This window comes from Oxyura jamaicensis, chromosome 1 (assembly GCF_011077185.1).
Source record: "Oxyura jamaicensis isolate SHBP4307 breed ruddy duck chromosome 1, BPBGC_Ojam_1.0, whole genome shotgun sequence".
In the NCBI taxonomy this organism is placed as follows: Eukaryota; Metazoa; Chordata; class Aves; order Anseriformes; family Anatidae; genus Oxyura; species Oxyura jamaicensis.
In genome coordinates, this window is record NC_048893.1 from 447,267 (window position 1) to 462,904 (window position 15,638).

The 15,638-nt window shown below is 49.6% G+C and overlaps 1 protein-coding gene across 1 annotated transcript in view; it reads right to left on the reverse strand.

Annotated features, from left to right (window-relative positions):
- SHANK3 (SH3 and multiple ankyrin repeat domains 3) overlaps nt 1–15,638 on the reverse strand; it is a 352,775-nt gene that overhangs the window by 109,026 nt on the left and 228,111 nt on the right. Inside the window, exon 17 of the mRNA XM_035335012.1 lies at nt 9,105–9,180. Within this exon, the coding sequence (XP_035190903.1) occupies nt 9,105–9,180 (76 nt within the window). The remainder of the gene's footprint in view (nt 1–9,104; nt 9,181–15,638) is intronic.

Genomic DNA, 15,638 nt, shown 5'->3' on the forward strand with positions numbered 1-15,638 from the left:
TTCTTTCTTTCTTTCTTTCTTTCTTTCTTTCTTTCTTTCTTTCTTTCGAAAGCAAATGATTATGGTTTAGTAGACCAGTCTCCTTTCCAATGCTCCTTTAATAACTAAAAAGTACCTCTGAAAACTGTAGTTGTTCACAGCTTGGGTACCTTTCCATCACTCACATTGGCTGGCTGTACTCTGCTTTAACCAATTCATTGCAGCACTCTCTGCTCCTGTTTTTTTTTGTAAAAAACTGGCCACAAAACCTCGCATTACCCACCAATTCTAAAATTCTGAATTCTTAATTTCAGCAAAAGCTGAGCAGTCTGGCACATGACTCCAAGCAGAAGGACTGCTTGGGGAAAAGCAAGAGGTTCGTGGCAGTTCACTCCACCATTTCACTGAAACTTTCTGTAAAAGAGGTAAGCGGTCCCACAAGCCACTGTTCCCCAAAAGATCTTCAAAGACTATTTTGAAGGCATGCTAATTTGACAAGTGGATTATATAGGAGCCTTTTCAATAAGAGATTTAATTTTCTCCCTCTACACTTCTGTTGCTATAGCAATGATCGTTGCACTAGCCCCGCACAGATTACTTTTTTCCAACTAGATGTGCTCACCGCTATAAAACCCGATTTCCTGTAATAGACCAAAAGCAGGCACCCTTCCAGAGCAGCTAAAGTGAACTGGTCAGCAGCTGAAGCTGCACAATAAATTTGTCAAAAATCCATTCCCCCTTGTAGTTGCTAAGCATAAGCTCCTTTTGCAGGGATATTTTTGATGACCTGCTCTGTAAAGCTGTTGCCTAGACCTCTTTCAGACTCCTTGTTGAGCCCAGCCTGTAACACAGCTTCTCTCAGAGAATGCTTGCTAATTAGCCCAAACTAGCCAGAGTGACAGAGAAAGCTGATGCAATTTCCAGTTCCCTGCCTGCTGCTTGCCTCCTAGATGAGAACTTGCAGGAGCATCAGGAAGGACTCCACCTGCATAACTACAGCACGCTGCAAGAACGATCTCATACGAACAGCACACCAGGGACTGATGAGAGAGAAGCAACCAGCAAATAAACCACAGCACAGAGAGGAATAAAAAGAGTTGTCTCAGGGCCCCCCATGGCCATGAAACAACTCGAGGAAATTCAGAGCGCGTATTTTGCTTGGTCTGATCTGGAAGAATGGAAAGCAGCTTGCTGCCTGCACATCGCTACCACCGGCACCGCGCTGGCTCCCCAGAGGCACAACAGCCTCGGGAAGCGGCCACACAGAGGTGGGGCACGGAGATGGGCAGTTCTGGTGGTGGACACGAGCAGAAACGCTAGTGTCGGTGGAGGAGGAGTAAAAGCTACAACCATCGCTGCCAAGGGGGGTGGTTCCTGAATAGGACCTAGAGAAAAGAAAGAAACCAAAGCCACCAAACTGACTTTGCACCTGGAAAACGCTGCTGCTATTCTCTTACACGTTGGTGAAGGGAGAAACAGCAAGTTATTGGTGCAGCCCCAGGTTTCTAGGTTATTTTACCAATCACTTACAGTACTGATTTGCTCACTCAATCCACCAGAGTATTTGGGGGCTTCAGCACATGGCGTACAAGGAGACGCTGAGAAAGCTGGGCTTGTTCAGCCTGGAGGAGAGCTGGCGAAGGGGATACCTCGCTGCCACCCCAACTGCCTCACAGAGGCTGCAGAGAGCGAGGCTCCTGGAGACATGCAGGGATGGACACGAGGCTTCATGCACGGATCAGAACAGTGAGAGAGCACAAATGTTCTCGTGCTAGAAACAGACCCAGATCACAGGCCCAGGGAGGCTGTGGGGCCGCCAGCCCTGGAGACATGCAAAGCAACATGATCTGCCCTGAGCAGCATGTTGTTCTGGAGACATCCCGACACCCCTTCCAACCTAAATGGTTCTGTAACTCCACACATCGACATATTGGGCCAGCCACAGCGTTCTGAGGCACAAAAATCTCTGCTTAGTGGCTCCTTCATGTTTTTCCTTTCTTTTAAGGGGAGACCCATCCAGATGGCTTGTGAATACTGACCGCTGTAATCACTCTCCCTGGTCAGGTAATCCCCATGATTGAATAAAAAAATAATCCTAAATTGTTTGTTGCTCCCAATTCTTTTGCTTCCCAGCTGTGCCATGTAGAATCTGGGCTCTTAATTTTACAGAGTTAATTTCAAATCACTTTAATCTCTTTCCTTAACACAGTTCATCAGGGAACTCAATTCCCCTTGCGACTGCCTCTTTCTGATAAACACAAGCTCAAACTTTGCTGCCCGTTTGCCCTATTCCTATTTCAGACCAGATTATATTTGCTGAGCTCTGTCTCACACTCCTCACCCCCAGAGGTCTGGGGAAGGCTCTTGTTGCCCCCAGGGACCTTGAGTGCACCCCAGCTGTGGAGCAGCCTCCTGCCTTCTTCCTTTGTAGCTGCTGTTATGCTTCAGAATGGTTACCAAGTGAGAGGAGGGGAGCCTGCCCTGGAACAACGTCCCACCCTGTTCCAAAGCAGACCTCCTATCTATCATTTGTTATTGGCAATGTGCTAGTGAGGTTTAAAACTGAAATATTGCTTCCCTAGAGGCTGATTCCACAAAAGGAAATACTTTTTTTTCAGTATATAGCCTACTATCTTCTCATGTTCTCAAATATATCCCTCCATGTATTTGTAGCTTTCTTTTCACCTTATTAAGCAAAAAAGAGTAAATTACATACCCCTCCCAAACCTGCTGTTCACCACGTGAATGCTGTTCCCTGCTCTGTTTCACAGGATATCCATTCAAACCTTCAGCCATTTCAAAGGCTTTTTCTGAAAACTCAAGTCACTTGTGTGTAATTTTCTCAAGTACTTTTAAGTTGTTCCTCAAACATTGTCATTATGTTAATCTTCTCCCACGTCTGAGACCTCCAGTGAAGTCAGAATTGACGGAATAAGCACTTGCCTGCAAATCATGTTAATGTCTGCTGCACAGATCTTACAGCATCTTCGTTACTTCTTGATCTCTGCTCGGAAGGGATCTATTGGTTCAAGTGTTTAATTGTGGTGATTTCACACCGATGGGCAGCTAAGTTACAATGTGCCACTCTCTCGCTCCCCCTCCTCAAAGGAACGGGGAGAAAATACTATTTAAAAGGGCTCATGAGCTGAGATAAGGACAGGTAGACACTCATCAACTACCGCCACAGGCAAAAAAAAAATCTGCATAAGGAGATTAATAGGATTTATTGCCTCTGATAGCAGACCAGACCAGGGAGAAACAAAAGCAAACTAAAAACACCTTCCCCCCATCCACCCTCTTCTATCTCCTCGTCCTGAGCGGCACAGGGGAATGGAGCTGTGAAGAACAGGAAAAACAAAACAAACAAACAAACAAAAAAAACATTTATCCCATTTATTCAGGCAACCCTAAAACCAGCATGTGAATCCCCATACCACACATGACATTCTGCCTCCTCTTGAGTGCAAACTCCATTTCGCTCCCGAAACGCCGCTGAGATGTGCAGCTGAAGGCTCTGCTCCCCGTGCTCGGTGCCATGCTGCAACCCCAGCCGCCAGCGCTGCCTGCGTGCCTCAGCACCAGCCACACAGTGGACTCCAGGGAAGAGAGCTGATGTGGCTCCATGGAAATGGAAAGGTGCTGCTCCTGTCCCGGGGTGTTTTTTGCTGTCAGGATGGCTGAATGGTGTTTCTCACACCACCTGCCCCCAGGCCCTCAGACAGGGGTCATGGGCGCTGCACAGGCATCAGCAAAGCCAACACGCAGCCTCAGTTACCTGTCTTACCCTGAGCTGGTTTTCCCTAACTGAAAGGCAAGGCTATGTTTTGTTTATGAATGTGAATGATAAGCTCATACACTTTAACAAACTTCTTTCTGATTTCCTATCAGCATGCTGCAAGTATTTTGACAGAACAGGAGCAGCAGACGCGTGCACCCCACCGCTCAGCACCACCTCTGTCTCACCATCTCCACCAAAGGCAATCCTGTCCCTTTCTCCATTTCAGGAGAGAGAGTGAAAGCACTCGAGTTACATGTCACTAGGCAAATTGATGGAATAACGATCCATTAAAGGCTATTAAATACAAGGACATTGCCTCTGGCACAGGAAGACTCTGAACAGTAAACTGCTGCAGGCAGGAATAATATTTTGGGGAGCGACTGAAATGCGCTTATTCTGTACTCGGTGCTGCACCAAGCACTGCCACTGGCCACAGGGCAACACACGACACTGGCCTGAAGGATCTTTGTCATGCTCCGGAGGGGTCATCTTCATGCTTTTATGTTGCATGACTATGCACTATGTTATGGGACAATGACTATGCACTATGTTATGGGACAATAGCTAAAATCATCCGATCTGTTTAGCTCAGTGTCCACCAGGATGCCCAGGACCTTTTCTGCAGAGCTGCTTTCCAGCTGGGTGCCCCCCAGCATATCCTGGTGCCTGGGGTTGTTCATCTCCAGATGCAGGATTTGGCTTTTCCCTTGGCTGAACTGCATTAGGTTGCTGTCAGCCCATCTCTGCCTGTCCAGGTCCCTCCGGGTGGCAGCACGACCCTCTGATATACCAGCCACTCCTTCCAGTTCGGCAACACCTGCAAACGTGCTGAGGGTACACTCTGCTCCATCATCCAGTGTATTTATGAAGATGTTGAACAGTATTGACCCCAGTACCAGTCTCGGGAACTCCAGTAGTGACTGGCCTCCAGCTGGACTTTGTGCCACTGACCACAACCCTCTGGACTCAGCCATTCAGGCAGTCTTCAATCCACCTTGCTATCTGGTTATGGAAATACACTTTGACAGTGCATCTTTGAGGATGTTATGGAAGGAAGTATCAAAAGCCTTGCTCAAGTCAAGACATCCTCTGCTCTCCCCACACCCAACAAGACAGTCACCTCGTTGCAGAAAGTTACCAGCTTGTGAAAGCACAATTTCCCCTTCACAAATCCAGGCTGGCTCCTCTCACTCACCTCACTCACCACGAGGATGATCAGAGGGCTGCAGCACCTCTCCTATGAGGACAGCACAGAGTTCCCCACACCTTCCTCCTCGCCCCTCCTGAAGACAGGGCTGACATTCGCTTTCTTCCAGTCGTCAGGAATCTCTCCCCATCAGCACAACCTTTCAAAGACAATCGAGACTGGCCCTGCAATGCCAGCAGCCAGATCCCTCAGCACTCCCGGGGACATCTCACCAGGCTCCATGGGCTCACAGATGCCCAGTTTGTTTAAACATTCCCTAACCTGATCCTTCTCCACTGCGGGCAAGCCTGTATTGGCACGGACTCTCCTTCTGGTTTCAGGGGCCCCAGATTCCTGAAGGACTTGCCAGTAAGGACTGAGGCAAAGAAGGAAGCACCTCAGCCTCACTCAGCTCATTCAAACTCTTCTTGCTGCATAAACATTCCCCTTCCCTAGGAAGCAGGGAGAGAAAGCATGAGTCTGGGGGCAGGCAGGGAGGGGAGCAGATGGGTGCCAAGGAGCTCTGAAGTCACAGCAATTCATGCCAGGCACACCAATAGGACAGCACTCAAACCCAGCAGCGTGGATTCAGCTGGGCTTCAGAAGGGCCTGCCTTGAAATCGGGGTGTCATCTCTCAGCAGTCCATCTGGCCAAGTCCCTCAAAAAGCCTACCTTTCTGTTCAAAATCATGCCTTTCTCTTTTAGTGCCGTACTCAGAAGCCCTTGTGAGCCCAACTTGTCTGTGACAACCTCTGGTCCCTGCAGGGGCCCCAGACTGAGTGGGCAATACCACAGCATTCGAGAAAAAGCTGCGACTGCTGAAGGATGGCCTTACCAGTGACGGCTGAGGCACTGAGTACCTTAGTCTTCTCCTTGCCCTTTGCCATTAAGGTCCCTGCCTCATTCAGCAGGGGACCAGTGTTTTCTCCAGTATTCCCTGATTTGCCTTGCAGAATCCTTTCCTGTTTGCCTTCTCATCTCTTGCCAAATTCAATTCCAAGTGAGCTTCGGCTCACCTAACCCCATCCCAGCATTCTCAGACACTTTCTCTATATACCCCCATGTCACTTCTTCCTGCTTCTGCCCCTTGGTCATGTCCTTCTGGCTGAGTTTAGTGAGGATCTCCTTGTTCATCCACGCAGGCCTCCTGTTGACCCATCTGTTTTCCTATTTGTCCTGATGGACCATTCCTGAGCTCGGAGGAGCTGATCCTGGAGCATCAGCCAGCTCTCTTGGACCTCTCCTCTCCCCAGGATGGCATCCCATGGAATTCTTTCACACAGATCTCTGAATAGGCTAAAGTCTGCTCTTGAGACCATCAGGTCAGATGCTCAGGCTTCCTCTGTTATCAGAGTGAAGAGTTCAGAGCCAAGGAACTGGACTACTGTTGGCCAGGTGCCTGACCACAAAGCCATTTCAGCAGTCACACAGGACATCAAGAAGGCAGCCATGCCTTGAAATCTGCTCTCTGGGGAACCTCACTTTGGGCTTCAGAGAAGAGCCTGCTTCACCCCCAGCTCACAACAGCCATCAAGGGTCAGGCCAGGACTCCTCCTGACTTCCTAGCACCAGCTAACCATAGGAACATGATGAGGAAATGACAACAGAGTAACCGTAGAGCAGTGCTTCCGCACTACATGTCCCTAAACCTCTGCTGCTGCATGACTAACTGAATTCCTGAGTCAGAGTCAATCTCTTCGTATTCAGAAGCCTGCAGTGGATTTTTCTTCCTCTGATTTGTCCCGCTGCTTTCTGAACCTGTGTCAATTTTTAGCACTCTGAATGTCACTTAGCAAGGAGTTGCACGGTTTAATTGTATGTTACATGAAGAACCTCCTCCTTTTGTTCACTTTTAGCATTCCGTGTACTTATTTCATTCAGTACCTCACGTTCTTGCACTGAAAAGACCGAGATCAACTACCTCTGGTTCACCTTTTCCATATCACTTATGGACATTCACCAAGACCCTTCTCCTTCACCAACATCTTCCAGCCGTGAGTGTCTCAGTCTATGCAGTCTCACCCTTATGGAAGACATTTCACGATTTTGAGCACCTGATAGCTTTCCCTGCCAGCTTTTCGACAATTACGTTTTACATCTGAAAGATGAAAACTGAACGCTGGTTTCAGGATACTTCCATAGTACAGAGTTATACAGACACTACTATTCATGCTTTCCATTTGGTTCTGCTTTCCTTTCTTAACACTTCCAAAAACTAAATTTCCTTTTCCAGGTTTGGACTAGAATTGAAGTAATCCCCCCAGTCTTATTCCTGAGCAGAAGTCAGTCCAACACCTCCACTGAACCCAAAATACTACTACTGCTGTTTTGCTTATATGCATTACCTTTTATTTTCGGTATTGGAGTTTAGCTGCTCAGTACCCAGTGTCACAATATTCAGTACTGTGTGACTGTTCTGCAGCTAAACTCCCTTTTTTTTTTTTTTTTTTTTACAACCCTGACAATCTTAGAAGCGTTGACTAATTTTGTTAGTTCACCATGCATAAATGATGTGGAAAGGAACCAAGCAGGTTCAACAGCACGGACTTGAGATCAGGGTCCCCTGGAAATCCAGGGGTGAGCCTTCTCCAGTTGCCCTCCTACACAACACCTTTAATTGTATTTTCTGACCTACTCTTGTTTGTTTTTTTGCGAATGCCTCAGCAATAAAGAAGATGTTTTCACTGTGATATCACAGTGATGTCAGATCTTTTATTCCTAAGCAATTACAAAGACATGAATAGTCTTTAATAGGCAAGAGTACCTTGCAGAGTTTCTTTGGATGTGTGCTATCTTTCATGTTGCAAAATAAATTTATTCTATTATCCCACAGTTTATTGACCCAGCTTGATGCAATCTCATCCATCTGCCCTTGTCTTCCTTAAGAATGGTACTTTTGAATATTCTGCAAATTTTGACCTATTTCCTGCCCTTTTCAAGACCTAGAGCAACCAGTGACTCCAGCACAGACTCTCTGAGTTCCGTGTAGCATTTGGCTATGATGGAAATTGAATGTTTTCCCCCCTCCGTTCTTCTTCTTCACTGTTTTCTGAGTCATAGCAGCATTTTATCTTTTGTCCCATGATCGGTTAAGAATATAAACAGCTCTGAAGAAGCATGTCACAGGATTTTTGAAAATCCAAACAAGTTACACCCATAACTTTGAGTAAAGAAGTGTTGAGAGCCATGGAGACAGATTTAGGATAAGTAGCTCAGAAAAAAAGAATACATTCACTGCTTTGCTGGTAAACTCAAAGACTTCAGGATATGTTAATTTTGCATAATGAATTGTCACAATTTGCTCCTTTCACGTCGTTCATGCTTATTTCATAAGCAATAATGCCCATCCAATTACTTTAATGACCAACAGTTTGAAATAGCAATGAAGCCTGACTGCAAGCAGGGAGTGCATCCCACAGAGTAACCCTACATTTATCCTTCAGCACATCACACACAAACCCTCTGTCAAAAGCACACTCTTGAATCCAAAAAGCAGAGCCACTCCTACAGCCCGGTCTCCCACGGACATGTCCACGAGCCACTCATGCCCAAAGCCACATACAAAAGAGCAGCATCACCCCTGCTTTCATGATAGATTCCAAGCTTACCTCAGTATCACCCTGACCATTTTCCCAAATGTCAGTCTCCCTGCCAAAGTGAGTACACTCAGTCGGACTAGATGATCTCTCAAGGTCCCTTCCAGCCCCCAACATTCTGTGACTGCCACATCCCGGAACACCCTGGGTGAACGAACATCCCTGTAGTCCAGAGAGCACCGTCAGTACCGCCAATAGGCTCAAGTGACAGCAGTCTGCACGCCATCACCTGCACAACAGCATCCTCTTCTCCTCCATAAGAGAGCCATAATCCTACATCTGCATCCAACCCGTTTCCTTCAATTCCTGGAGCACACCACAAAACCTCCAGAACACTTATTTCTACACTAAGACACAAGCCAGACTGCCCCGTTCAGTTTCAACATTTTATTCAAGCAAGCCTCATCTAGGACTTACAGTTTAGACTACAGACGAATTGACTGAAACAACGAGTTTCCTTCCCATAGAATTACCATGACACGTACTGCTCAGTCAGAAAAAGGAGATGCTCTTCCCATGGAAATGAATCTCCTTATATCACAAAGCAAAGATGCTGATGCTTACCTGTGAGAGGTGAAATTGTCGTAAGAGCCCACAGTATAATGTCTGAAGAGACGCTTTGTCCTGTCTTCTCTGGTTTCTACAAGAGAAAAGACACATCACAAAGCTGAAAGCTAAAAGAACACTTATCATTACCTCTGTTTTCTCTACGTGTATACAGAGTGAACCTTGCTTTCATGCAAACGTTAATTAACAAACACGCAATAATCTGTGTGCAGACGTGTCGATGTGATCAGTCCCATGCATACTCGTGTACAGTTCCATATGCACACAAACAGCATCAGTGAACTCCAGATCTCTTCACTGGGACTTCTGAACCCAGAGATTTTAACACACCACGCTGAGGCATCAAATCTCACCAAACTCCAGCGCAGAGCCAAAGAGGAGAACCAGCCCCAGTAAGGCAAAGACATCACTCCATGTCCCGAGGGAGCTGCCAGATTTTGTTCCTTTGCTCTGTTTGGCCACTTGAATTTTACGCATCTCAAGCAATGTGGATGCAGCTCCCACAGGAAAAATGGTAACAACTCCAGTTAGCCTTCATCTCATCAGGTGGTCACTGAGATCTCCGGGTGCCAGGAGTTGTGAGGAAGGAAAGCCAGGAACCCAGAGAGGCTTCTGTTACCACTCATTCGTGAACCAGCAGCGCCGCCCCAGCAGCTCTTTGGGCTCAGTGTGTTGGGCTCTTCAGGCCACACATGGACCAAATATCCCCCTTCGGGTGTAACAATTCCAGAGTCTACTTGCTTGCGTCAGAACTGTGGGAAAAGCCAGAGAAGCTGCCAGCCTGACCTGACACTTCAGGGCAAACTCAGGAGCTCACAGGCAGACACCCAGAGAACTCCAAAGCTGACAAGAGAAGAGATGGTTGGGCCTCCGGGCTGCTGGGTGCTGAGGAGAGGCAGCTTGAGTCACGGCTCGTGGACACGGATGCCACTGCAGCCATTGTAATGTGACTGGCAGCCACTGGCTGAAAGCTGACGGGGAGAATTTAAGTTCAGTATTTCATTTAACAGCGTAAGAATTTAATCTGGACATTCCCAGCTAAGGTTTTCCTAACCTGGAAGAAATTTGCATCACACTACCAAAAATAAATTTATTTGCATGACCCGTAATTAAAATGCAAGACTCAAGCTGCACGGAGCAACTGAGGCCTTGTACTAACCAGGCTGAGAACATGACATTGACCAGCTCATACACGGCTACACTGGTGACAGGACACCAAACCATCAGGTCACTCCATTTGCCTTTGTCACTGCTTTCTTTTGAAGCACTTGGTGCTGTTCACTGTATTACTGGCTACAGCATCAGGTAGGCTGCTGATCTGATGCAGATGGGGAATGTCTTTTAGCAGGCTGAGGAGGGCAGTCAAAAGGGGAACAAAGGGGGAAGGAGAAGAGATGAAGAGTAAAACATAGATGAGACTCACCTTTTCTCTTCGGTAGGGACACAAGCTGTTTGCACCCAAAGCAGAAACAACACAAAATAAATGTTTGCTTTCACCTGCTTTGGAATTCAAAATGACAAAAGCCAGCAAGAAGGGGCTACAAAAGTAGAGGGACAGGAGACAGGAGTTTTTACTGTCATTGCAACGCTGTCAGCCTAAGGAAGCTTGTTTGAAACTCAGGACAGGATGCACTTTTAAACCTTTCGCTCTGGTCTTGCGATCAGAAGGAACCATCACTGCTGTCCTAGGCTGGTAAATGGAAATGCTGCTGCAGGCGTCACAACGCCAACTGCCCGCCGTGAGGAGAGGTGACAGCCCCAATGCATCAGCAGCTGCCGTGCCACAGCCAGCACGCTTCTCTGCACCCTCGCAGCTCCCCAGCAGGCGCAGGCTGTCCTCCGCTACTGGAGGCTGCATCTGGAGATTTGGCTTTGCATCTCCTCTCCCAAAGAGGCTTCTGCAGTGGGGTGCGAGGCACGTACTTCAACAAAATGTCCTGCTCGGGGGGGAACCTCGCCCTCAGCACGCGCTTCCACTGTAGGCACAAAGCACACTTACAACTGCCAAGGTTAAACAAACAACTGCCTTCACCAAAGTCCAGATACAAGTTTGCCAAGCATAGCCTTGTATTTTTTTTTTTTAAGATTTTTTCTTTCTCATGTACTCTTTTTGTTTTATTTTTTTAGATTTTTCTTTGTCATCTCAGAAGAGCTGAAGAGCAGCCTTATCACGTCCCTGCCGAGTACTGCCCCGCGCCGTGGTTCCGGCTTTCCTTCCCACCACTTCAGACATCTCCAGGTGTGCCTCGGGGGCCCCTGAAGCGGGGTGTGCGCGACAAGCCAGCGTGGCGTGGCAATAATGCGTTTTTTGCAGCATCGATAAAAACTTTTTCAGAAGCGTTTGCTCCAGCTTTGTCTCACGCATTTCCAGTTCGTTTTTGCACAAGCTTCGCAGCGTACGTGAGGGAGCAGCAGGGATGAGCAGGCGCACCACACTGCTTTGTACCGTACCGCGCCGGTCTGTACCGTACCGCGCCGTGGCGTTTAGTGCTGTGGCTTTAGTGGAGGACTTGTGTGAGGCCGGAGGTTGCCCTAGGTGATCGCGGAGGTCTCTTAACAGCCCAGCCGGCTCTGCCATGCCGTGACACCGCGCCGGCGGCGCCGTGCGGGGGGGCCGCGGCTCGGGGCTGCCGCCGGCAGGGGCCGCCCGCGCTCCACGGCGGCGCCGGGCCCCCCCCCAGGCCGGTCCGCGGGGCCCGGCGGCGTTACCTGGCCGGCGGGGGGGCGCCCCGCGAGTCCTCCGGGCTGGCGACCTTCCGCCCAGCCCCGTGGCCGCGGTCCCGGGAGGAGCTGTCCCAAAGAAGCAGGCAGTTAATCGCAGCGGGGCGGTACGGGCTGGGGGGCGCGGAGCGCAGCGCAGCTCCCGGACGGCTGGGAAGGAAGGAGATAGCCCCGCACCGGGGTTTGGAAGCCATCTGAGGCAGCTTCGCAGCTTGCTCGTAATCCTCCTCAGCGGCGGAGGACTGTCAGCTCCTAACTCCAGATGGGGACGCCCGACCTCTACCACCGCAGCCGCGGAGGGAAGGTGGCACCAGGGGCCCCGAGGAGCTGCCAGGGAAGCACCGCACCGCGCCCCGGCTTCCCTGCCGCAGAAGCGTTCAGGCCCCCCAGCAGCAGGGAGCAGCCCCAGGTCCTCCTGCACGCCAGCAGCGCCGGGGGGTGATCCCTCAACGCTTCCCACGGAGGGAGTGAGGTAGCGCTGCGGGGACCAAAGATCCACCAAAAGCACCAGGAGGACACCTAAGGCCAACGTGCCTGGGAAGGAGCTGGCAGCCACAGTAACAACTTGACATGGATGTAACAGAAATGGGAAGGGGGTAGTGAGAGGGAGAGAAGGTGGGCAGGCCCTTATGGAGGTACTGGGAAAGCAAACAAGCCAAGCAGACCACGACAGCTGCGGTGAGCACATCCACCTCTGCCTCATGGTACGCAGAGGGTCTCGGCGCAGAGACAGCCACAGTCCCCTTTGGTCCCCATGAGGGACAAACACGCTGCTGCTGCAGCACAACAGGCCCTGCTCCAGACACGTTTCCCCTCACCTCTGGCCTCTCATCTCTGCTCCCAGGGGCTCTCAGAAAGCCCCACTCCCCCTGTCCCCGTGCACCTTCGCTTCAGTCCTTTCTCCTTCCCTTTTCTCTACCATCCTGCGCCTCCTCTCCATCTCCCGCCTCCCACCCACGCATGCACAGACACGTGTACCTCATCTGCAAACATCCCTATCGATCTCATTCCAGATAGAAGAATGGTGATTTCGTGAAGGGAGCTGGATTTATGGGCTGTCCGCAGCCCAAAGGCTCGTTCTCTTCATGACTTCTAAATATAGCTGCTGTGGAGTGTGTGTTTAATGGAGCCGTCAAGGAGGCATCGGGGCTGAGGCTGATGGATGGAGAGGAGCGAATGCTTTGGAGATAGGTGTGGAGAGGGAGGCTCTATATTTAGGGGACAGGAGCAAGAGGAGGTAGAGCCGCTGGCTCCCAGGGCGGCCCTGCAGGAGGAGCTGTGCATGCAGGGCTGCAGGGGCTCCCCGCGATGCACACAGCGGCGCGAGCAGGGAACCAGGAGCAGGGAACAGAAATCGCTGAAAAGCAACAGCCTGGAAACCAGGAGCAGGCAGATGGATGCAGACTGCACTCCGGCTGTGCTGCAGAGCGCCTGTAGAGTGCATTTGTAAAGTTCACAAACATTCTTTTCTAGGTAAGCCTGTCTAATACTTAAGATGAAAATACAAGAATGCTGATGTCCCATGACGGGCCAAGAGAAGTCTGGACGCGCCAAAGAGAAGGTCGCAGGAGAGACGCAGCGCCCGTGCAGACTGACTGGACAGAGAGCCCTGCTGGGCCAGCGCTGACGGGCGGGAGGCCTGGTGCCATTCCCACGCAGCCCCGGTACCCGGCTTATCCCAGTCCTCTCATCTCAGATTTATTTTTTCTAGTTGAAACCCAGATTTTGCTTTCTGAATGTGTGAAAAATAGCTTTTTATTTCTACAGAATGATAGAACTATACTTCTAAATATTGCATTTAATCTTGTTAAATGCAAGGTTTATGTCTCTCTCGTTACTAGCAGCAATTTCTCTTACATCACTATGTTTGATCAACCGTTCCTGTACCACAACAGGCACCGCAGCAGCAGGAATTCTCCCAGGTTAACAGGCTAACGCTGGCGACAGAAACGCACCACGGCAGTCAAACAAAGGACTGCTCCTTGCAGGCAGAACCCCCCAACCCCCAGTGGCTGCAGGCTGAGAACACGTTGGGCCAGCACAGTAGATTCCTGCACTGGGTGAAGCATAAGGAGCCAGATTTTGGAAAATGATGTCTTAAATGATTTAATGCAGCAGCTGGGGCACTATGGTTATCACCCTAGACCTACATCAAACCACCTGAGAGGTCAGGGTCATAGCAAACCATAGAGCAGTCCAGCAAATAAGGAACTGAGGAAGGGAAATAACAGTTCAACCCTATGCTAGTCAAGAAAGAGGATTTCAAATGGATACAACCTCCCAAACTGAAATTTCACACTAAGATCGGTAATATGGAAGTCAGAGGAGATGGGGTCTCAGGAATGGAGAAGGCTGGGGCCCGTACTTGGGTCTTCTCCGGTACGTGGACACTTCTCATGCCAACACACCCATGAAGAAGGCTCACAGACACCCCGTCTGTTTCAGCAGTCCCCTGGGGGAGTACTGATTCATTGCTTTTTGAACTGCCTCACGACTCTGGAAGAGATGCCATATGCAGATGATGCTCTTGGTCAAGAGAAATGTTGGGCAGCCTCCTCCTCCTGAAGCAGCTGGACCACAAGCCAGGGGAGAGCTGTGCCACCCCGCAGGCAAAGCCAGGGCCGGGACAGCGCAAAACCCCAGCCAAGCCAGGCAGGGCTCAGCGGGGCGAGCCCGAGGGGCAGCTCCCAGGCAGGAGGGAGCGCAGCGCTGCAGCCCCTCTGTGCAGCTCCGCAGGCGCGCAGCGCTGGCAGACGGAGCCTGCTGCCCATTGTGGATTTCACCCACGCATCCCAAACAGTGCTCTCGAGCACCTGACTCGGAGTAGGTTGATGAGCAGATGCCACCACAATTAAAGACTCTTCCAGGCTCTGTGCCAGTCAGCCAATCTGGCTGGGGCTGCCTCCGAGCACAGTGCTGAAGAGAAAGGGAATTATTTCAGAAGAAATGCTGAACTATGCTGAAAGGGGGAAGGGCACGAGGGGCGAGAGAGGATCCTGATGGCCCTCCACATAGGAGACAAGGAGCTGGAGCAGGTAGGACACTGGCGTGCATCACCTCTGCCACCCGCTGCGGTGACCACTGGCAAGTGCTCCTTTGGCAGCAGCAGGTCCAGTGCAGACAGGGAGCCTGCACGCCAGCATCAGCAAACCTTACTTGAAATGCAAGCAAGCATGGAAACCCTTCAAGTATGACTCTTCCCTTTCTCACAGCACTGCCAGGAGAATCAACTAATTCATACCCCTGCTGCACCTGGATCTATTGACTGAAAACAGAAAAGCCCAAGAATGTATTTGCTTAGAGATTTGTGGCATTACTGTATTTTATGCAGAACGGTTAACTCATTTATGCTTTCCCCATGACTGATCTTTATTCTCTGAAGTTCAAATGCAACTTTTCTCTGAAAGTGAATAATTCTAGAAGCCTTGCTGTATAACTCTTAGTTTCACACAATAATTTATGTTCAAGATGTAATCATTTGGTGCACCTTGGGCCTGTGTTACACAAATGCACAGAGGAGATATTTGTATTAGCCCCCTTCTTGCCTTTTGTTTATGAGTTATACTTGAAATACAATTATGTTTGTTAAGAGGTTTTAGCTTAACTGTTACTAAAAAAAATGCAAATAAATGGAAAGCCAACTCTCAACTCTAAGCCAGAGTGCAGCATCTGTGCATTACCTCTCACAAGGCCTGAACTGCCCAGGTTGTCAAAGAGGAACAGGGGGATCAGTTAATGAAGCTCTAATGCTGAAACCCACACACAGCAGCAGCAGGGCCCAGAAAACAATGTTCATCAGAAGGTCTCCAC